General features: G+C 34.7%; 1 protein-coding gene across 4 annotated transcripts in view; it reads right to left on the reverse strand.

Moving 5' to 3' along the window:
• Window positions 1-25,409, reverse strand: part of ATRNL1 (attractin like 1) — a 522,496-nt gene that overhangs the window by 425,580 nt on the left and 71,507 nt on the right. For all 4 annotated transcript variants that reach the window (XM_075757823.1, XM_075757824.1, XM_075757826.1 and 1 more), the window contains exons 8-10: window positions 19,817-20,072; window positions 11,735-11,918; window positions 7,598-7,752 (exon numbers count right to left, since the gene is read on the reverse strand). In XM_075757823.1, coding sequence (XP_075613938.1) covers window positions 7,598-7,752; window positions 11,735-11,918; window positions 19,817-20,072 — 595 coding nt within the window. The remainder of the gene's footprint in view (window positions 1-7,597; window positions 7,753-11,734; window positions 11,919-19,816; window positions 20,073-25,409) is intronic.

Genomic DNA, 25,409 nt, shown 5'->3' on the forward strand with positions numbered 1-25,409 from the left:
GGATTTTTGCACTGGCAGGCAGGTTTAGTCACAACCTCTTACTACATTTGGAACTATGCATTAAGAAAAAGATATATGCAACTACATACTTGGTTTACATTATCAAATTCATTTCTCAGTTTTAAACTATTTAAATAAATTTGAAATGCCAATATATGCACGATTCTGCTCAATCACACTCTCTGTAACACTTGTAGTGCATCCTTACGTACTATGTAGAATCCGATGTCAGATTATTGTTGTATGTTCTCTTTACATATTTCCAATAACTACTCAGTTAGTTTTACTCTGGTGAAAGAACAAATGTTGGTTCATGAAGTATGGACACACATTATACTTCTGTCTAGTTCTCTTTTTGGTTTTTTTGGTTTTTTATTGTTTTTTTGGTGTGGGTTTTTTTTTTTTTTTTTTGTAACCCTGGACAACTAAACACTATAAACAACTAAAGCACCATGAAAATTAGATACAAATAACTTATTTTCCAATTCATTCCACACTGCATAAATATTTTTCTTTACTCAGATAAAAAAATCTCCTTACTTTCAGGAAAACATAAAGGCAAACGTGCTTGAAACAGCATGAATTGAATTTAAACTATAGATCTATAAACATCTACAGCAGAGTCTATATACATAGCAGTGACTTCCCAAGCAATACTAAAAAAAAAAACCACCACCTTGAGCTTTACTATTAAATGGAGCAATTAGTGCATTATATTATTATGATTTTGTTCTTCTAATAGTACAGTAATATGGAGGTAATTACTACTACAGACTACACCAAAACTACATTTATGACTTAAGTGCTCAGAAACACATAAAACTTAATCTATCACAGCCGTTGTTTTACATTTTCTTTGAGATAGCACATTGATAATCCATTTGTAACTCCAGAAGGAGGGAGAATTGTAAAAATAGATGAGTTCGCATTAGGGGGCAGGGAAGGGAATCTTTACAGACATTTAATCTTACTCATTTTGTTGATGACAAAGACTAGAGTTGAAACAATTTATTTTACAAGCAAACAATTTATGAATAAAAAAATTATTTTATTACAAAATACAAGCAATATGTTTGATTACAAGCAAATTGAAAGTTCATCTCATGAGATAATCTTGAATTTTTTTTCCCAAACAGGAAAAAGTTTTTAAGCTTTGTTTGAATACCCTAGAAGAAACTTAATATTTCACATGCAATATTATCTTTCATAAGTAATTGAATTTGCATATTATTTAATCCATAATAATAAATTGAAATCCAGACAGTAACAAGACATAAGAGAAACACTGCAGAGTATATTATTATCTTAGATGTATGGATTATTGCACTTGTCCCATAGATAGAGACAATGCTGAACTACATCTACCAGTAGGAGAGAACATGCAAGCAGCTGCTGTGTTCCAGTGCTGTCAGATTTTGGCTTTTATAGAGGTTCCCTTGTAGTCATTCTGTATACGTTCCCAGGGTACCCAGGTACCTTAGCAATTGGCATATGTGAAAGAAAGGGACAGAGACCGAATACTTCATACACTGAAACTACAGGAACTGCCTTAGGCACAGAGAAATATATTTGGCCAGGAACTGAAATCCATGCCCTTACTTTTACAAAAAGCATTTTCTTTTTTTTTTTTTTTTTTTTTTTTTTTTTTTAATACTAGCCTTAGTTAGAATCTCTGTTTTAAATTCTGATTCTCTAAGTCCACTTAATCCATTTTTATCTACAAATTTTGCATCTGAATACTCATAAAATACAATCTAAATTACTTTCCTAAGCTCTGATTGGAATGGAAATGCAAGAGTTTTAAGCACGGTGGGGCTACTGTATTACGGTTTTACAATTAAAAAAAGGGAGGGGAGGGAGTGCCTTATTAATCCCAAACTAATTCTTCAAAAATATATCCTAAAGTTGTAGAGTACAGCTTTGAATTTTTTTATTTGCAGTTGGGCTGAAAACAAGTTCTTCAGCACACACATGTGCACATTTATGTATATACATATATATAAATATGTATTTAATACACATATGTATATAAATACACAGCATGGTGGTTGGTTTGGTGGTGGTTGGGATTTTTTTAGTAGTCCTTCACGAGGTCCCTCAGGTTGAAAATTGAGCTCTCCTTCAGAAAATTAAAACCCACATGGACGTGGCCTTCCAACTGCCCATCTGCACATTTAGAGAGAGAGCAGCTTTCCAGTAACTCTAATGTGATACAAAGTATAAATCAGATTTATACAATACATCTATCAGCACTGTAACATTAATTTTAGGGCAGCATGAGGAAGAAAGACACATGATGAGTTTTTTAAACCTTCATACCAGATATAAATATTAAGGATAACTGTGAAAAAACAAAGCTGTAATGCTACACCCCTCTTTTCTTCCCAAGCCCACAGAAGAGAATAGAGCAAGGTAGGATTCTTGCTCCAAATCTGGTTACCAGATATAACCTTGTTCCAAAAAGCTGGTTGTTGGTATAGCCCAAAAAATGGAATGTGACTGAATATTCACAGTGTAACTGCTGGTATTTTTCAGGACAACACCGCAGAGTTCTCTTTTCTCTGGGAGGGCTTTCCATGATTATTGCAATACCAGAAGGCCAATAGCAGCAAGGCAGAATCCGTAATAGCTTTTAGCTCATTTTGATTACACTGGAGCCCATCCAATAGCTGATCCAAGTAAGCTATTTTTGCTCAAATTCATGTAAATTTATGTAAAAGTATGTCCTCATATTTTCCTACCTTGCATCAAATAATCCTTAGTCATGGTCAAGGAATGAGATGTCTTCAAGAAGTGGTTTCATTTTGTTTATAAATGTTTAAAGCAATTACAAACTACTTTGCATGGAATGCTATTTATTTCACTACTCTTATCCTTTCACAGAATTCAGCAAATTGTTGATATGTGTACTCACTAAATGAACTTCTGCAAAAGAATAATACTTTGTTTGGAGCAGGAGTTGGACTAGAACTTTGTGTGGTAGACAGATCACCATGGTTTCTCTCTGAAGTGTATTCTATTGCTTATACAATGTATATAATTAAATTAATCAAGTATTCAGAAAAAACACCCCAGCACACTAGCCTGGCTGAACCACGCTACCACCATGTAGGCAAAACACACAGTGGTGACCTTGAGGCCAACAGTAACCAACTTGTGTGATTGAACTAATGACAAACTTTGTACCGGGAAGAAAACATCAATACTGATGCATGTCACACTTCCTCTCTAGTTCTATTACACGTTTATTTAAACTAATCTCTGTGGGAGCTAAGCACTTTGTAGAATTTAAAGTCAGTGGTGATTATCTACTTTCCTTCTACCATGTCTCAGTCCCCCAAAGGTATGCAATTTTTACATATTACAAAATGCTGCTAAGAAATTGGGAGAAGTCAGGGTACAGGTCCTAATATATAGTTTCTCAATTACACAGCAAAGACTGAAGAACAAGATAATACCTTATTTTGAAAGATAAATCTCTATTAATTAAGTAAGTATGCAGCAAGATTTTCAGACAGGCACATTCCAGTTTGTATTAGCTGTCATGATTATATATGATGACTATACACAAACTGTCCTTTGCATATGTAACTCCCCAAATTCCAAAGAGCTGCCAAGGAGCGCAAATTTTCACAAAGCAATGCATATATATTTTTGCTATATACACCTATTCAATTTCCTTCTCTAAACGAGAAAACTGCTACAGATATCTTTCCAAATGCTATAATGGAAGAATTGAATAAAGATTCTAGGTTGAACCCTAACATTACATCCATAATAGGCAGGATCTCACCAGTTGAGGCCCCTCATCTTTTTACGTACTGAACAGGTAGCTATGGCACTCCAGTGAACAGTAAATATAGAAAAGCCATAACCAACATGAACTGGAAAACTGCAGGTCAACCACAGCATCCAAGACTGAGCCCAGTGGCAGCACTGTCCCCATTGCCAAGGTTCCTCTTTCAGCATGATATAAGCAATAACAGCATGGTCAGAAAATACCTCATCTCTATGAGGATAACCATTTCTGGATCTTTAAGCAGCTACCAGAGCAACTTGCCAGCAAATCTGGTGGTCAAATACCAGTGGAGGACAAAAACACACCAAAGGTCACATTTCTGAAGCTCATTTTATGCAGCAGACTTCTCATCACTTACTTCAATAGCAGTAAATATAAATACACCAAATTATATTAAATTATGAAAATTAGGGCATCATAATAGTTTTTACAACATCTACAGATCTCTGAGTCTTCAGCTTTAACAAATATTATCCGATGCAGTAAGCATTTAAAATGACTGAATTGAGCTCTTGGCTCATGACACTTACATTTAACTGTCTAAAACTTGACTAAGTCCAGTACCTAGAGGGCAATGACTGGTTCCAGAAAAGAAGAAAAAAAGAGAGCAACTCTGTCCTAAACTTGGTAAAATTAGTTGTGCTCAGGAGATCCTTATCTCCCTCCATTGACTAGAGGAGGAGTCTGGATTACCAGATTGTATTAGAAACCGACCTTTTAGATAGCTAAACTTAACTGAAATGAATCCCCCCAAATAGTTATTTCACATTAATATGAAAAACAGTAAGCTTTTTCATGGATAATAAAAAGCTGAAGCAATCTATCTGTAAGACTATGTCACATATAATAAGAGATATAATCAAAAGTACTATATAGCCCAACTTGAACATAAATAGTATAGGCTCTATCTCCAGGATTCAGCTGGTTTCCAGACAGCACCCATTTTTTACAAGACAGAGCATAACACTCCATCACTTGCAAGGTATCTAGGAAACGTGATACTGATAGCATCATATATTTTTTCTTCCAAGCATTGTTCAAAAACTCATACTACAAAGTAAATAAAATTATGAAATATACCCATTCTATAAATTATTTAATTCTTAGTAAAATAAGTATTTATGGCTTTCTGAAAAAGTATGTCTTTATCTAATGCGTGCTGTGAGATTGTGTTTTTAATGTGGTGAAATGAATAATACAGAAGATTAAGCCTAAATCAAATAAATCTTCATAGATTTAATTCTTTTTTTAAAGAGTAATTACTGCATCCATTTCTTTTGTAATTCATCAGTTTGATTACAATATTTAACATAGTATTCATATTTTCTTGCAAGTCACATTCTCCCTGTGTTATCAACTAGAAAAACCAAAATATTGTTCCACCTTAAAACAAAACAAACAAACAAAAAACCAACTAAAAACCACCAACGAGCATACAACATTTTCATGAAGTAGGATAAAAAAACTCCTGGTGCGTGAAAGTCAGAAAGCTACACTTATTTAGATCTTGGGACTCATACTATTGCTTCTCAAGTGCACATTCTACAAATAAATGTAGACCAATAAGTAATATTATCCTCTAAAATGAGGAGGGAGCTCTGTTTCATTAAAAATTAAAGCCAGATGTAAACTGAAGTGCGAACAAAATCAATAGCTCAACACCATCAGAGGCTTACAAGAAGCTACAGAATATGTAATAAAGGGATACAGTCAAAAAAATTCAATTGTTTTGAAAAGGCATAATTCGCACACTCAGTGAAACCGGCAGGAAGTAACACATATATGTTCCACGTACTTAATTTACTGATTATTTTCGTATGAAGGCAAACACATTGTGTTGCTATCTATACAGAAAGACATAGAGAGTCATCAGCTAGTCCTACAAAAAGGATCACGTCTCACCCTCTTCTACCACTGCAGGTAGCTGATAAACGCTTGCCAAAAATAGCTCCAGGCGCTATCCACAGGCTATTCTCAACAGGATCATCCAGGAGTCCGTTCCCCAGACTGCTCTGACACATTTCCCAATTTTTAGCTCCCAGGGCAAGCGGCTGTGCTTTTTGGCCCAAATATGACCTGTGTGTTTATATTTGCAGCCTATGCATAAAATATGGACATGAACATTAGGGAAGGGAAAACTATTTATGGTAAGAACAGCAGTGGCAATAAACAAGACAGGAAACAGATTATAGGCTCATTAAACTCCCCTAGATTTACAGCCTCCACAATCCTATAGGGAGGCTTTTCCATAACTGCACAGCTCTAATAGTTGGAACCATTCTCTTACACCCATCTAGTCTTGTCTCAAGACTGTCTTTTACCTTAAACAGGTTTCCTCCAAAGAGTATTCTTATCATATATTTATAAACAACAATCTTTGTCTGCTCTCAACCACTCCCTTGTGGAATTAAATATACCACGTCCTTTTATTATCTCCTAAAGGCTCCTCGTGCTTCAGTCAACCTTAAAACCATTTGCTATGCAGGGCCCTGTTCGAGTTTGTCTTTCTTAAATGCCTCTTGCCAAACTTCTACAAAAATATCCAGGGCCTTGAGGACAGCATCGATGCTTCTTTCTTCTTGTCATTAGGACTGCATAGGCCACTTCCACAGCCATATGCCACTCCTGATTCAGACACACAGCCTCTGTCATTTCCTTCAGTTTGTAGGAGAAAATTCTTGTAATTCCCTAAGTGTATGACTTGTACCTTGTTCCATTAAACATTATCTCATGTTGACTCTCATTTCCAATCACCTCATTGTCCCTGAACAACAGTTTAGCCTCTTCCCAGCCAGTTGTCAGCAAAGTTTTGTGGGCTTCTTTTGTTACTATTCACTTCTACTTTTGAACTCAAGTAACTGGGAATGAATTCTGTATTTTGACATTTGTACTGCATACTAGCAGGCTTTGGTGCTTCAGAAGTAAACCTTTTTTTTAGCACCATCCTCCTAAGACTATCTTTTGTCCCATGAAACTAAGCACAAATAGCTTAGCCATTTCCATTGAGCTGTTGTCCATGGAAACACAGTTTACCCTTAACATAACGATGCAAAAGTCTTCCATAGTCTATTATTGCCCTGATTCATTTAATGTCATCCTATTAGTGTATATGGTGGAATATCCCCCAGAATTTTCCTTCCACCCAGCAAGACTGCTCGTACCAGACCACATGATTCCCCCTGCCTCACCTTTCAGATTGCTGCCTACCTTGGCTTCTCCACTCCATGATTTTCAACTCAGGCCCATTGTGGTGCCTTGATATAAGCACTGAGCGATGCATTTTCCAAACTGCAAAGTCTAAACTTTTTAGGACTCTCTCAAGTGTTACTTATGAGGAAATATTTTGGGTTTGGTTTTAGGGGAGGGAGTTGTATGGGTTTTGTTTGGTGGTTGTTGTAGGGTTTTTTTTAAGTTCCAGCATCATATTTCATTAGTACTATGTAGATATTCAGTATGAAAAATGAATCGACACTTGGAAGTAATAACCACTAGGGTATCTGTTCAACACACTTTCATAACACCAAAATGCACCAATTCTTGCAATTCATTTAGTAACATGTCTGCTATTCATAAGACAGTTTTAGACACTTTTTAATAAGTTAATCATTTTAGCTTCTATGCTTTGTTCCATAAATCAAAAACTTAAGACTATTATGGAACAAAAGCCTGGTGTTATAATATAAATTATAAATAACTTGAAGGTGTTTGGGATCAAGACTTTAAAGGATCACATTAGCTGGACTTGAGAAAGTAACACTGCGATATTTAAAACTCAAATGAGAAAAATACAATACATACCTATATCATATGCAAGAAAGTCAGCAGAAAAGCACTTTGCACCATTACTCAGGGAAGTATCATTATGAGTGTTTCCACCAAAAATGAGCATAGCTCCATTGATTAGGACAGCTGAATGAAGATACCTTGCAAAGCCACTCTCTTTCAAAATAGTCCTGCAAAATATAAAAAATAAATTAATACTTATTAACATGTGAAAACCTACATATACACATCTAGAAAATTTATAGATTAAAACAATATAAAATACAAGGAAAACACTAAAGCTACTACTCAGTAAATATGATGAAATGTATTCTGATTGGTTTTATTAAGAATTTTCTCATGTTAAAACAAATATATTTAGCATTCATTTAAAACATGGTGCTTTTTTGTAAATTAAAAATCCAGTATGTCAAATAACATATCAGAACTAAATTATGTCATATTTACATTCTTCAGAAGTGAATAATATGGTAAATTTTACTTAAAACTGAATGAAAATCCATTCATATTAATTCCTATTCTCATATATTCTTAGCCATGCTGGTTTTTTGCTGAAGCAATGCAGTACAGAAATCTTTAAAAGGCTAAAAGAATCTATAGACCATCCTAAGTATTGGAAATGGAGAAACTTTTTTGTTATTAATTGAACACTCAGACCTGGAAAAGAAGTGGTAGAAGGCATTCTAGTTATGATGAAAAACACTTGCACTGCTTCATAAATATATTCAGGCTGGCAGACTCAAACATACAGAATTTCAGTACCAAAAAAACAGTCCATGCACATTGAGTCTTTGATCTCTCCTCATTCATTTCAGCCAGTGTCTGTGCAGTTTGCTTTGTGCCAGAGCAATAACATGGGCCCAACAGTAGCCAAGAGCTATCAATACCACAGTTTTAAAGTGGCAGGTGTGGGGCTAGTAGAGAGAACAGAATACAAACTTGATTTAATCACAGCAAATAAATCTTACCAAGCAAGCGAGTAACCAATTGTGGGATTTGCCAGCTTGAATTAGTTAAGTAGACCAGCTGTAGACATGTATGTGAAGAGCTGATTATATCTTCTGTACAGAATATTATTTACATTCCCCTAATAACCTTTTGTTTGTCTCAGTAATCTAACCATTTTCAAGTTTAGACTCTCACTTTCACTTGTGTTACTGCACACTGCTCGTATCTACAATTCAACTGTTTTGTCATTCGTTTCCTGTAATGAACATATGGACTTGACAAGCTTTCCTTCTGATTGAATAATACTTTCTCTCCTGAATCACATTGATAATATTTGTTCAATATTTTTACATCATCATAGGGTTTGGGGGAGAGGTTTAAAGTACATCGATCGTTTTGATATAATAATGTAAATTAATCAATAAACTCGAGATATTTAAATGATAAGAGATGCTATGTTTTAAAAAGCTAGGAGGAAGGCATTAAACTTAAGTTCTCGTATTGTCATTTAAACAGCTTCCCCCCTACCCCTAGGAAGTAATATCAAAGGAAATAGCAAAGACTAAACAAAAGTTTAAATTTTTTTTTTAAATTCTCATTATTTGCTTAAAATAATGCAATAATTCCTTCAAGCCACCAGCATACCTATCAATGTGCTGCTTGTGGTTTTTTAATCCTTTTTTTGTGACTTGCACTTTTGTTGTGTATTTCTGATTAATATACTTTGAAAGTAGAACATTACGTAAGTGTGTTTTTCTAACCAGGAATTAGCTTCATAAAGAATACTTATGGTACCTATCCAGAAAAATGTGATATTTGGTTTCAACTCATCAGTCAGCAACATACAAAATTAGGAATGTCAAGGAAATAACTGTTAAAAATAATGTCTTCTATTTTCAACTAGTAATGGAGGAATACTGCTGCTATGAGTTGAAAGAATGACAATATACTAAGAACATGTTGTCCTTATCCATTTGGACTATAGATTTCTTTGTCTTTTGCTTTACCAGTTTTCTACAGCTCCTACCTCCTAATTTACATTAATTGCTATACACTAGGCTCTGTCTTGATTATCCTGCCTTGCAGCTGTCTGCAAATAGTTGTCTTGATCACTGAAGACCTAAAGAGCCATACACTGTTCTGGGGAAAACTAAGGACTCTCTCCTCTCTAGAGTGAATATAACAGCAATCTCTGCAGCTTTTCTTTGGGCTACTCACTTTTCTACTGGCCACCCAACTGCATTGCCCCAGCTCTGGTCCCCACATTTTACAGGCGGAATTTTTGCCTAATTTTTGCATATTGTGTGCTGAGTTTCATCCCTCCTGATAACAGTAACTTTTCCCCAAGATTCAGCAGAAGAAGAAGTGTAATGCAATCAAGTTTGTTAATTTGGCCAGGATTTTCACTATTCATTATCATCACTGATGAGAGCAATCTTCAGAACTCTCCAACACATATCAACACCATGCAAATTATCTGAGAGTCTCAGCACACTTTACATGGAATTCATTATTAATGCACATATACGTGTATCTGCAAACATTAGTCCATGTTAACTATACCGATGCCAAGTGTTGCCTACAACAGCATGATATTATAATGGTAATAGAAATACCCAGGAGCCAGCAGGTGCTTCCAGTGTTTCAAGCCATTATCTAAGCCCAGCACCACATTGCCCCCCAATTGCCAACTGCAGCAATATATGCAAGTAATGCAAAGCAATGCCAGTATTACACACGCTGTAATTCTCCATCATGTATTAGAAATAATGTTCAGACTAGGAATTAAGATATCACCCCCTCACATTCCAAGAAACATAAAGCTTATGCCTAATTGATATGAAGAAATGAAAACCCACATGCCACTGAATAAAACAAGTAATCAACTTTGTATGCCAAGACTTAGTGAAGCATATGAACCTCAGCCAGATGAGAGAGAGAAACAGAGAGGAAGCGAAGGCAAGAGAAAAACAGAGACAGAGAGGACAAGCAAATGCAAGTGTGAAAAAAGCCATGTACATGGGCATGAGAAAGCCATCGTGATTCCACCTCTTCTTCATATCCCACCTAGTCAGTTCAGGCTCAACTGCCTCACTGAGTGCTTTGAATACTGATTATGTCACAGATACAGTAAACAAAGATTTTTTTTTCCTACATAAGTGTCATTACCCCATCCTCTCAGCCAGCTTTCAGTCCCATAGCACAATCGATTTCCAGTGTAATACTCATGAAACGAATAAGAGTTAAGTTCTCTACAAGATGTAGAAAATGCCACATTAGTATAGATAGTTTTTATATGAATAATTAATAAAAATATTCCAATAATTGTTATTATATTGTTGAACAGACCTTCAAAAGGATACAATATCACTTTGTTCCAAGAATAGAGTATAATAAGAGAAAATTAAAATTTCAATAATTTAAAAAATACATTAAAAGGGACAAAAAATTCGTGTAATAAGGTTTCCAAGTGCCATGAGTTAGTGGCATTCAAAATCAAGAGCCTTAGTGAAATCAAACCCACGTTTCCAACATCTGAGAGCAAGTCTTGTGTGCTAAAGTTAAGCCATTAGTGCTCAACAGAAATATTAAATTGCAAGAATAAAATGTTCCATGACAGAGATGATTTGAGATCAAGAACTATAAGGCAAGAAAAAACAGTTAAGGTCACCTTCTGTACATAACATATAAGCAGCATTCATAAGTTACAATAAACTTGAGGGACAAGGAACTAACCAGAAAAGAAACACCAAAAACATTAATAATCAAGGATCTCTATAAAATTCCAGGAATTTTCTCTCTTATTTCTGATAGTTTTGTGAAAAATAACCTTCCACAGTTCTTATATTTCTCTACTTGTTTATATAACAGGTACTTGAAGGTGCATCAGCACACCATGTGAAAACAGTACGTGTGTACTATTCCTGCATGGTGGTTATGCCTGGATAGGAGAACCTTTTCTTAATTTGTAGAACACGTGCAAAGCGTCCTCTCTGCCATTCCTTTGATATGTAGCTCCATTAATCCGCTGTCTAAAGTCTAATCCCTTACCACAATTCTTCCATTTTGTTGCAACGAATGTACTGTTCTGCAACACACAAAGGATATGGAGGTGCCTATGTGACTTTCTAGACGCTTACTCTATGCTTACGTTTTCTTTTTCAGTAACAACTAACAGTTTCCTACACTTTAAATCCCACTTACCATGTCCGAGTATTAACTTCATATCTGTAAAGATCATCCACCAATCCATATTTATTGCCAGGTAACGCTTTGTATCCACCATGGACATAAATAGATTTTGTCAGCTCATCATAGACGCTAGTATGGCCATATCCACCTTGCACAATTGCTCCTTTTGTTTCCGGTACGAGCCAAGAATTAGACCCTGGAACAGACATACAGAAGACATAGGTTTAAGGCTTACTATAGCTAACACAAAATACTAAGAGTTTTAAGTATATAAAATCATTTCCACTATAATTCTAAATATAGCAATAACTAGGGACTTGTTTTAAGAAGTAACTGTATACTCATGTGTCAAAATATCTGCAAATGGATAATATTATTAGGCTATTATCTGCTATTCTTAATTAAATCACAAATACATCATTGTTACAGGTGCCAGGCAGTATTTCATACTCTCCCATGTGTTAGTTCAGCGTGCGTGCACAAAACAAAAAAAAAGCCCAAGCCTATTGGAAAATATGAAATGAAGAGTTACAATTAATTCTCTCTCAGCTTTAACTCTGTTCCACCAGAGAAGGCTGATAAGAATTCAGTGCTCCAGGTACATCACCTGCATTAGGAACACCTGTACTCAGTCACGGGGAAATTGTCTGGAGAAGCCTGGCAGAAACTGAACTGCTGCAAGTTGTGAGAAGCGCGTAACAGAAGGTACCTCAAAGTACACATGGATATAGATAGGCATTTTGCTGGTAAACTGTAAAATTATTGAGATGAAATCAGTTTCCAACTACTGTTTCTAGTTATTTGATTGCAAATATACCTACTCAGTTGCTGAAAACTCACAATAGGATAATTTGATAGCAGCTCATTAAACTGGCACTTAAATCCACATTTTACATCACATCATTAATAACTGCAGAGAGACACCAAATAAAGCCATTCACAATAGCTGTTATGACTGAAGAATAAAACACAATTGGAAACTATTTTACCATAGCAATAAAAAAGACAGAGAGGTTAAGTGACTTTTTGTTGCCTGTGGCCCTGAAATTTCCATTTTTTTCCCCTCCATCTTCCCAGCTGATGACATAAGCCACAAAAAGAGCAAGCCAGGAGGTATTTCCTGTAGAAACCAGCCTATTCAAAAGAGCCTATGATGATTAGGCAGCCAGTTTTATGGATGTGAAATGGAAGAAATAATTCACTTACAGCCTCTTGAAGATTATGTCAGAAGAATAGAAAGTGTGGCCAAGGACTTCCAAAATGGAACAGTCTCCTAATTCTTAACATAAATTGGCTGCCATTATAAAGTTACTTATCCAAGGCTGGCCCACAACACCACACACTTTGCTTCATCTAAAGTTAGTTTAAACTCCATTTCAATTTTTATCTGATATTATGTAGGTAGTTTAAGATTACCTCTTTTTCCTCCAGATTCTTCTGCTCAGTGAAAAGACCCATGACTTTCAGTTATTACTGTTGCTATTCTACTTTCATTAAATGGTTTCCAGGTAGTGTCTCTAAGTTACTTTTTTTTTTTTTTTTTCAGTAATGAGTGCTTATAGCAAGTTATAAAGTATAGATTAAACTGGAAGACTTGTGCTAATTTTTTGTGAGTATGAACACTGAAATTTGTGTAATACACTATTTATATCAGACACAGTATATTTACATTATTGATATGTAGTGTAATGTAACAAGTATTTTATTCCAATCTCTACTTGGATATTATCAAGCTATTAAGAACTGCAACTCTGAACACAAACATCAAATTTGTACCAATAATACTGTATTTTACATACATATTACCTTGCTAAAAAATAGATTTACTTGATACAATTCATGTAAAATGTAGGTGACGAGTCAACCTGCAGATACATCTTTATCACCAACACCATCCTCATTTTTTCATTTGAATAGTGATCAGTCTAAAGATTGGCATATATGCTTTTAAGGGAAAAATGACTATTTCTCCACATAAATTTACACAATGGTGTTAATCATATGCATAATAGAATATTTTGCATTTATATCTGACTGGTCATGTAGCATTTAAAACACTGTCACGGTGAAACTGCATATTGCATAGCTTTACATGACTTGCGCAGAAATATGAATAGCTGTTCCTTCTTGCGTAACAGAACCCATATGCTATGGATAACTATCTAAATTTGAGAAAAGAGATCCAGCAACATCTTTCTGAAATAAAAGTCAAAAGGAGTATTACAGTTTCTCCTTCTATTTCCCACACTAAAATTTAATTGAGCTGCCTGAATTTTCAATACTGAAATGTATTATGTGCAGTTTTGATGTATTTCACACTTCCTCAGCATCTTGAATATTGCATCATTCAGACAAAAAATACACTTCTGTCTTAATGTAAAGACATTACTATGCATGTGATTTGCCTTTTTAAAAAAAAAAAATTCATTGATATGGATCTTCACTTATCTTTTTTTAAAACAGATGTAATTTTTATTGAAGGTATTTACACAACATCTCATATGCAAAGAGATCCCACTCTTTCTATCATTAGATCAGATGAAGTACCTGATTGACCAAAACAATCATGCAAAATTCTGCATCCTCAACAGATGAAAAGCCAAATACAGAAAGAGCTCTATGAATAAAGAAACCAGAAATAAGGATATAGGAGTTTTTTCACTCCCCAATTTGTATGTCTAATAGCCAGTGTAAAAATAAGATTAAATTAATTAAAAAAAAAAAAAAATCACAACAAAGAAAATCATTCCAGTAATAGGGGCTTCTAATTTTCATTTGTAATTTGACATTTTTCATCAACATCTGGGCAATCTTCCAGACAATTCTACCACATAAAGTTTCTCTTAAAATGCTTAGGCAAGTGACTATGATAACCTTCAGATAATTAAATCTTTCAGATACTAAACAGCTGGACACAGTCACATGTTGCAATATTCTGGCCACCTTTGTCAGAGAGAATCACGTGCTTCATGTCCAGTTTTACCACAACCATTTCCAGGAGACTGACCAAGTGAAAGAAAAAAAGGAGAAAAGGCATCTACAAAAACATGTAAACAGAAAAACAAATCACAGCTGAGATAGAAGCTAAACTCATTAATTTAATGTACTGAAGCTGGGGATATGACTCTATTCCAAAACTCTGACAAACACAGCAAGTGAAACTGCAGGCCCAGCAGCAAGCATTTTGAACAAAGCTGGTTAGATATTACCAAAGAACAGCAATCATAGTGCTGACATTACAGATCAGAGGGAGAAGAGACAATTTCTGGACAATTGTACACCTTAATCTCACTTCAGTTATATGCAAAGATTAAGAACAAAGTTTATTTTTTAAAAAGGATAAATAACAAACGTTGAAATAATGGGAAACAGTTTCACTGGACAATATAAATGTTCCAAACCATTTATATCGCATTTGCCTAAAAAACAATGATCTACAGAAGGAAGCGTAGGTGTTCTCAGTATCTGGGCTTCAGTAACATCCTTACTATACTGTCACAATGGGAAATTAGTAAATGCGCCGTTAAAAAGGAATGGGATTTTGGCACCAAACAAGAAGCAGCAGTGAACGTTGTTGAGAGGTATTGGGATTACTGGGGAACTTCTTGAGGATCAGAATGGGTGCATTTTATGACACTGTCACAAACTTAAGGTGTAATAATTGGATAAATTTAGACACTATCAATTCACAAAAGCAGCAGAAGAATGTGCTGAATGAACTGTATGATCTTGGCTACTGGAAAAAAATGGATCAAAATTCAACAACAACTTAAAGATACTGTGCACTAGGATTAGCAACATGAACCTCTCTAAAATGGAAGATCATCAGTTGATAATGACTGAGAAGAATGAGTAGGAGTACTGCTTCCTCAGAGAAAGTCTATGAGCCATTAATGACTTTCTCATGGATGCAATACAAATGTCATTTTACTTCACACCAAGTGATGTGTTCCCAATGAAGTAGGATTAAGGTTATTCAGCCAGACCCTGGTGAAATCTCACCTAGAACATCTCACATGCTTTTCTAACCATCTATGTTCAACAGAGATTAACTCCTTGGGGAAAAGGTACACAGATGAACTATTAGAATGAAAGCAGAATAAATGAGGTTGCCTTAATTAGTCTTGCAAAAGGGAGGGTTGGTATCTATAAATATAATTCAAAGAGAATTCCAAGAAGGGAGATGAGCTGCTTACATCAAATGAATAGAGAATATAAACTGGCTATTGATAAATATAGGCTATGAATTAGAATATGCCTAGTCACTCAAATTATAACCAATTTTCCAATGATACTGTGAATAAACCCCAAACTCTTTAAGATTAATCCTCATATATTTTTGAAAGGAATTATAAAATATGATGTTTACATTTAAAAAGCACTGATTTTGATGGCCAAGGTGATAAATTCCAGCCTTTTGTTCACAGGATGTTTATCACATCCAAAGATGTAACACCATTCCATCATCAGAGAATGCAAAGCAAGTGAAATAAGATTTACAGATCATTTCCTTGTATGAAACTGATTAGGATGGCCAAATCAAGAAAAACTGCAAATTTGAGCAATAATAATTTTACCAATCAAATTGGAATACTATAAATAGCATTTTGATATTAAGTTGTTTCTAAATAAATGTTTGGGGGGGAAAAAAATGCACTAAAAAAATCCAAGGAAAGGTAGATATATTGGCCTGATCTGTCCTTATCACAATACAACCTTCAAACAGACTAAGTAAAAAAACGAAAATGTCCAAGAAGCACCTTGGTGTGCCATCTACATTTCATTGCAGTGACAAACTTTAAAATTATTTTGAGCAACCACAAACCTTACATTAACTTACAAAAGAGTTAGCACACGTTACATCATAGGGCCATTTCTTTTAACACTATTTCAAAGAAACATTTTTAAACAAAAGCAACCTATAACCTACTGCCAAAGTCATAAAAAATGCAGCCTAAAACCAGTGATATGCTGCTAATCCAAACAAAACTCTGTCTTCTAAAAAAATAAAATAAAATCACAGAAGACATACTCAAAAGTTTCTTAATATATAAGGAGCTTTTATAAAGCTCAGCTGCAAACAAACCACCATTATTATATTCACCTTGAGACTCACATTGAGATTCTTAGAAGGTTTATGAGGTATTGCTAACCTAAAGGGAAATAAATTTCCCTGGGGAGTAACCCAGAAAAGCTTTACAGTTCAAGTTAGTAAAATCATTCACATAATTCCCATGCCAGGATTTATTGGTTCCTCAAAAGCCGTAAGTCTAGGTATAGCAAGAAAGGACAACAGGAAGCTTTTTTGTTCCTGTAACAACCACCACACCTTTGGAGTAGAAATGAATTCCTGTGCTTTTGCATGGTGAAAATCTGCCTGCAAACCTGGTCCGATTTTTCCAGAACTTATGTGACTGTGTTAGAAATTACTTCACTAATCAGACAACATCAGAGAAATTTTCAGACCATACACACATTTGACTCACGTTTTGTTAATAAGACCTATATACCTGTGTGAAAAGTGAGTGAATCTACGAATAATTTAAACTTCTTCAGAGGTTTCTTGATCCAGACCCCATGGAAATCAGGGTCACAGCAACTAAAGAAGGCTTTAGCACCAGAATGCCACATATCACATTAATCAAAGTTTATTAACAGGACTAGATCACTAGAGGTTTCAACTCACTTGAACCAAAGCGTAACTTGCCTCTTTCTTTCAGTAGGCATCTAGTAAATGCTTGAAAAATAGCCTTCATTAGAACTAAAAGCCATGGCTGATAACATTTAGAAAGAATAAAGCAGTACAATTTGAAATGTTAAGGCAATGTATGTTTTAAAAGCAAGCAGAGAAAATAATTTTTCTTTCTGTAATGTCAGAAGCCCTTTTTTATAACAAATTTTCTTTCCAATTCAGGTGGGCTCACGGCAATACTTCTATCACTTCCTAAGTCTTTTAATGAGCTGCTAAAGTCCCCAGAAAAATCTAGTCATTCTTAGTTCAAAGCACCATCTGGAATTTTATGGTTAAAAATGATCCTACAGCTGCAAAACTGTAGAGAAATGCTACAGCTGACATAGAATTCAGGAAAATTTGCCACAAAATTCATTTAACTTTGAGGGGAGGTGAAGGAGGGAGATGCAATGAGGTAAAAGGAAACATGAGAATTATCCACAGCAGAAATGGTTCAGTTACAGCACAGAGACCATGTTCTGTGAAGCACTGCATGCACCAAGGATCCTTCATCACCTGAGTAGACTCACTGAAATCAATGGGTTTCCACAGTAATACCCTATATTGCTACAAGTTTATTTTATATTTGATGCAATTTGATGAATTTCTCACTAGTATGTGATAAAATGATCATTTCAGAAAGGAGACATAAAAACTTGAGAATAATTCTGACCCATAACAACTGCCAGAGAAATAAGTGTTTTCTCTTACTCAAAGCTTATCACCACGGCATGAAAGGTTTAGATTTTTTTTCTTTGTTTGTTTTATATACACTTAGTTAGTCTGTTTTATTAATCCTCCACAAATATAGCTTGAACATTAAAAAAAAAAAAATTAAAAATAGGAACAAGTTGTACATTTCAACCATAAGGCCAGTAATAAAATCCACCAGACAGAAAATTTTACACTAGAAAGTGAATCGTGTACTCCTCATCCTTTTCATTTCCCTCTTCATATTCAAACTAACCACAATAATAGGTGAGAATAGTTGTACTTCTACTCCAGACTAAATAAGTAGCATGTGAAGAAGCAAATAATACAAAGTTCCAATAGGCATTACTGTGAAAGAGCACACAAAAAACTAGAACAATATATTCTTGTTCTCAAGAAAAAAAAAATATCTCTGGTAATTAAAAAAAAAATTTCAGAAATTAAGTTTTTCAAAAAAACCTGGCCTTTAATAGTTATTGTTAATAATATCATTGTGAGACATCATTCAAAGACCAGAGTTTTATAGTAGTTTTATGCAGTTCAATCAAATTTTTCAGTGTGGATAAAGCACATCATGGTGCTCTTACTCTTATTCCCATTCTCTTTTCAACATTGTTATAAAATTTCAACACTACCATCAGAGATAATGCCAGGGAAGCTTAAGAACCTTCTGAGTTTTGAAGGGGCTTCCCCAGCCCATAAATCTGCTTAAACAGTGTTTCTATACACGCATACATGTAAAAAAAGTAAAATGGAATGATCTAAAAAAATATGCCTTAACATACAAATATTACTTTGGAATTTTATATTATGCATTCTGTGATTGCTTAAATAACTGAGGGACTCAGATCAATTCTATAGAAAACATGGAATCAAAAAAAGTAAGATAAGATTATAATTTGAATTAGTGGGCATATAAACATTCCTAAAAAACATATCACAAGTTATAGATTTTCAAGTTTATCCTATTGAAAGGATAAAAAACTGCCATGGTTTATTTAATTCTGGCATTTAAAATCACCCCTAAGAAAAGCTTGCCAGTCTGCAAGGGGAATTCCAGACAGACATAGCAGGTTATTTACAAAAATTAATGTTAATTTTCTCTATTTCCTCAAGTAGCTACATGTATACACTTTAGAGAACCCTATATACAATGATTAACTAAGTTATTACATTTCAAAAATCAGAATGAAAGTATTAAAGCAACATTAAAGAACCTTCAAAATAACTAAATTATTGTAGTAGGCACTGTTCATTGCATTCTGTTTTGCCCTTTCATTTTGCTCTACTTACTCTTTTTTTTACTCTGTCTACTCTGTGGCAAAAACAGTAAGTCTGTGGTAAAGAGGTAAGTTTCAACACAACAGTAACCACTGAGTGGAATTTCTGGTTTTGACCTTTAAACCATTTAGAGTACTACAGCCACGTACACAGTAACACAAAGCTAAAGCCATTATACTCCAAACATATATGAAATGCTACCTCTTAACAAAAAATCTGATCTATATCGTTTGAAAGAAAAAGGATGAGGTTTTATTTATTTTGCAAAATACATATTTTTCTTTCCGAAAAACAGGAGTGTTCTTCACTTGAAAAAAATCACGAGGTTTTTTTAATCAGTACATGATTAAAATGATTTGAAAGTGACTTACTGATGTAGTATTCTTGCACAATGCTTGTGTAACCATATATGGCAGAATATCCAAAAATAATAATCATAACCACATCTCTGCTGTCCAGCTCTACTATGTGTGCTGAATGACCTTCCACAGCATATTGTTGGCCATGTACAAGTACTGCAGGAGTTCTGGTACTCCATGTTTGACTGTGTATGTTGAAAATCCACAGCTCATCAGTAACATTGCCATTATTTGTTTCGATTTTGCCTCCATACATGTAGATGTCTTCCTGTAAAATTGAAAGAGAGAGAAGATAAAGCAAATATTGGATTACAGAAAGATAACATCTGAACTGCATACTTCTGTGCTGTGTAATATTTTGTAACTGAACAATCTGATTTAAATCTTTGCATTTAACTAATACTACTTTAACTAGCTCAATATCAGACACTAATCCCAGACAATGATATTTAAACTAAGCCAACAACGATAAGGAGACTATTTCTCTGAAAAATAAACCCAGCCATGAAAATGACACCAAAGTGAATCTCAACTGGATTACTTCAAGCAGAAAAACTTTAATTACATGGCACTTCTAATTCTTACTGCAGCATCCTATTAGAAAAAACTAAACAGAAAAGATATTATATTGTTTCCTTAAGGAACAGTTCACAGAACTAAAACGTGATTTTTCCACATGCTCAGTCTATGGGGATTTCATTCAGCATGTGCACGAGAGAGCACGTTCTCTCTTAATAGCAAAGTAACTTAAATCCTGAGAAACTTCAGAGTCATCAGAGCCCAAAGAAAAGGGACAAAGTGTGTATAGCATCCTCTTGGGCACATTTGCTAAAAGTCAAATCCCACAGAGGAGGTACTTCAAGTTCTTTTAAAGGGATGCAAAACAGTTTTCTAGTCTTCATGAACGACATACCGCAAACAGCAATGTCATCTGTTTTGATAAACAATGAATTATTTACTTAATTATTGACCAAAAGAAAATTCCACTAAATCTCAAACCAAGGCATACAAAGTCACAGCTTGTTGGCTTCACAGACTAGCTCAAAGACAATTTATCCTGCACAGAAAAACCTACTTCTGGTTCTGAGAATGATACTTAGTCTTCGCTAGGACATACCAGAACCACATACAATCTGCATCCCACCTGTATGGTGTTTGTTCGGTTGGCAGTTGTCTTCTGCATACTGCAATGTAATATTCTAGGGTTTACCCTAAATTCAATCTCACCCGGTTAAAAAAAAAAAACAAAAAAGAAGCTGCAAGCTTAGCACATTTGGCAAAGTTGGGCTTTGCATGGAATACTGACCCTCAGAAAAAGAGACTAGAAGATAAAGAAACTACCTAATACAAGAAGTTTGGATCAACCATGCAGTAATTCCAGACTTATTGTACAAGGAGCTGATGGGATCTAAATGGAAATGTAAACTGCACGCTATTATCATCACGCATGTCAAGAAAGATGAACTCAAACTGGCAGGCATGTAAAATATAGATGATCAGTAGAATAACAGTCTATTTATTCCAGCAAAATAAAGGCTTGAGTGGGTTATAATGCTGTCTATATACCTACGGATAATGGTAAACAACAGAGTCCAGGACCAGCTGAAAAACACCCTCATTACTCAGAGATTAGTCAGTAAATGACTGACCAAACTGTCTTGTCTGGCCTGTTTTCAAGAGAACACTTAAAATTTCTGGACGATTTTCAACTATATTTTTATTTGAGACAGGTAAACATTTGTTGATTTGGAATTTAAAGTTGCTCCTATGCAGTGATACTCTGTGTTACCGATTAGTTTGAACTGGTGGTGTTTGAACAAAAGATGTTCACATCCTTCAATAGGAATTTGCAGTAGGATTATGTGTGTGTGTGTGTGTGTGTGTATATATATATGAAGCCATTCTTTTCCTAGGAGATAAAACAACTTTTCAAAGAGCTTAGTGAAAACCCACAAAAGCTGTAAGGAGGCTGTGCATTGATCCAAAGGAATGGCTTGAGCAAATATTCTTCTTAAAATGATTGTATACAGCTCATTCATTACACTGCCACATCCATCTCAAAAGGCAAATCAGCATCGTTGACATAGTGAACTATTTATTTATTTATTTTTAAATGCAGATAACAGACTACAGAAAGATGGAGCTAATTGGGGAGTTGCAGATGATGTATAACAGTATTTGAAAAAAAGATTTCTGACACTGAGGAAAGACACTACACAATAAAAGGTGACCTAAAGAGCTGCATGAACTTTGAAATGATTACTCAGACAGCTGACAGTAAGAAAGTCCTCCTCACAGTTCTGCTTAAATGATTCAAAGTTCAGATAAAAGAACACTTCTGTGAGGAGCAATCTTTATAAATGACACAGCAGATCCTGTACGCAAGACTGTTCACAGAGAAAAAGACAAGAAGGTCATGGCAACTGCTTTATCAACAACAAAAACAGATTTAACTAAGCTTCACTCAGGGCTGTTTCTGAGATTAAGAAGCTCCTGGTGCTACTGAAAAACACTTTAAAAGTTAGTGATGATCAGCTGAACATGGAGAATGGCTCACAGACCAAAGTCAGTAGAAGAAATATAGAATAAATAAAAAAAAAGTTACATGCATAGTTATACAAGACAAAAACTAACACCCTAGGCACCTAAAGGGGGACATATATCTGGAAATCCTAATCAGGAAGAGATTGTAGGAAGGATACAAGTGCAAATGGTCCTAAGCAGCCTGAAGATTGTGAAAGAAAAGGAGGAATCCCCTTATAAACTTACACTACCTTTATAATTTACTTATAAACTAAGTATAAATTAAGGTATATGATAAAGGTGAGGCTTTCTGACAGACACAATACCCAAGTTTCAAGAGCACTAGTACACAAAAACCACTGACCTTTAAATGAATAAAGCATACCAGATATTTGTTTATAATAAGATAGCATATCATGACAGGAATGACATGAAAAACAACCAAAGAGTATAAAACTCAGAGTCCTTGTGAAATTAGTGAGGAAAAAGTGTCAAGAATCTGGCCCAGATGAAAGATGTTAAAAGTTATACTCCTCATCCTGGAGGAGAGACAAGACAAGAGGCAGACTGTCCAAGGACCAGATAACAAACAACAGGCAGATAAGCACCAAGAAGATACAAGGCCTCCAACACACTCATATTTTAAAGTTTTGATACCTTATGTCAAAAGCAACACTTTTAATCACAGTGGCAGATAGTGAAGGTGAGTATTTACTCAATAAATTAACCTTGGTCATTTTAGATATATTACTTCACATTAATAGGATTATCTAAGAAGTTACATAAACCTTTAAAACCCTTGTGTTTTTCAATGAAAATTTCATTTAAATATTATCATATGCAAACTGAAGTATATGAAACTACACTGTATATTGAACTTGTAATTCAGAGCTCCTGCTCAGCAGGGAATTCCAGCAAAAATGAGAAGTTTCTTGCTGTAAACCAAGCAAGTAGGCAGCTCACTCATTCATGACATTCCCACCTACAAATCACATCAGTTGGTTTCTTGGCAACTGTTCAGGTGCAAGGCAACAAAACAGGCAGTATAGCTCCTGCTAGTTTCAATGGCACCAAAACTTTCCAATAGATCTTTCTATTTTCTCAGCTTTTTTTCCTGAGAAAAACATTTCAGTAGAAATTTCTGATGAACCGTAATGACAAAGAAAGATGACAAAAGGTATGTGATCTGTAAATAGTTGACTGTGTAGATCGGGCAGAGGGGATAAGAGCAGAAGGCAGGAATCATCAGACCAAAGTCAGGATTTGAACAAAACAGTTAAATCACATTTCTCAAAAGAAGATAATATTCATTTGATCTAGTATTTCTCTTACAGAGTAATGATTGACACACACATTTCAACTAGCCAAAATGGAAACAAGATAATAACTCTACTCTGAGTTCTTCTCCTGTATTTAAGTCACAATTCAGAAAGCCTCCCTCCGGTGGAGGAATTTAAGACAATTTAAGGAAGTAAAATACCTCATTTCTTCACCTTATTGATATTATCAGCATCTTTCGGGAATACTTTTTTTTTTTTTAATAATAAAATAATTCAAATAAAATTAAATGCCTGGTGGGAGAGGGTAAAAAAGAGGGAGCAAGACTCTTCTCAGTATTATCCAGTGAACAGAAAACAGGTGATGGGCACAAACTGGATTACAAGAAATTCAATTTAAATGTAAGAAAAAGTATTTATTTTTACAGTGAGGTATTCAAAATCCAACTGGAAGAGGTCTGGAGCAACCAGCTGTAGTTGACCCTGCTTTGAGCTGAGAGGCTGATCAAGATGATCTCCAGAGGTCCTTTCCAACATCAACTATTGTTTGTGATTCCGTGAAAACAAATTTTTAATACAGGCACATCTCTGGAGAGCCTCTTCCTTATTTAATTTTCTATTACAACAATAACAAAAATAATCTATTGTAAGATTATGGACAATATCCAAATTGTAAAAGTAGAAATATTTTTCTTTAAAAGAAAAACAAACACAAAAACCAAAACTTTGAAAAATCACTTACTTTGTTTGACTAAATAAATGACTCACAAAAAGCAGAGTTCTGGTAAACAAAAGGCAATTGGCTCAGCAGTCTGAACTTTATAATTTGAGGACAAATTTCATTTAGAAGGCGGAAAGAGAATAAAATCTTTCAATGTGCATTTATCCCTAGAGTTAAGTAATTAAGAAACTCAGGATCTACATGAAAGCACTAATTTCTGTAAATTAATAAAAGCTCCAAATCCAAAAATAAATCCTCCTTTAAGTGAGTAATCATAAATTAACATGGTGATTTGTGCATTTGACATTTCATGAAAACTGACAAAGTAAATCACAGAAATTCCGTAAAATAGGTAAATGAATACTTATTTTTAATAGAGGTAAGAAAATTAAAAAATGCAAAAATGACCGGTGATCCAGTACGCTTTACTTCAGCTGCCACAAGTCCCTGATTTCCAAGGCTGCATACTTGGTAATCCCTAAAAAACCATGCCCCAACATTATCACCTAGCTTTGGCACAGTAGTTTTAACAAGACTTTGAATGGCTTCACAGAGGAGCATTTTACAGTGAGAAAACTGAAGCAGAGCAAGAAAGTTACGCAACAAGATCACCGAAAGAGCAAGAAAGAGCACCCGCTTGTCTTATAAGCCACAGTCAAGAAACTATACAGCAGAACAGTGTACCTCTTCTAATACTTCACATTGAATCCCGAACAGACAGCCAAAATCATTAATTCCTTTGACCTTGGACGGGCTCTCTTCCCTACACCATACCTCAGTGTTAATATTGATTTTACATTTCATGTAAATGCAGTAATTCAAGACTTTTCTAAAACTTATGTTTTTGTTCTTTTAGACTTTGCAATTTTTCTTTTTTCCTAAAAGAACAATACTTATCAGCTGCTCTGACTGTACCTGGGAATGCTACACTGTTATGCAAATCCTGCCTGCTTTCCAAAAGAATCTTATCTGGTAGTTGCCACAAAAAAAGTGTAAAGGAAAGGCAAAAGGTGGTAATTTATAATCCATTTCTAATGAATTGGAAATAAATTAATCATGTTAAAATAATGATATAATTTTTGTT

Source organism: Balearica regulorum, chromosome 7, assembly GCF_011004875.1.
Source record: "Balearica regulorum gibbericeps isolate bBalReg1 chromosome 7, bBalReg1.pri, whole genome shotgun sequence".
Taxonomy (NCBI): Eukaryota; Metazoa; Chordata; class Aves; order Gruiformes; family Gruidae; genus Balearica; species Balearica regulorum.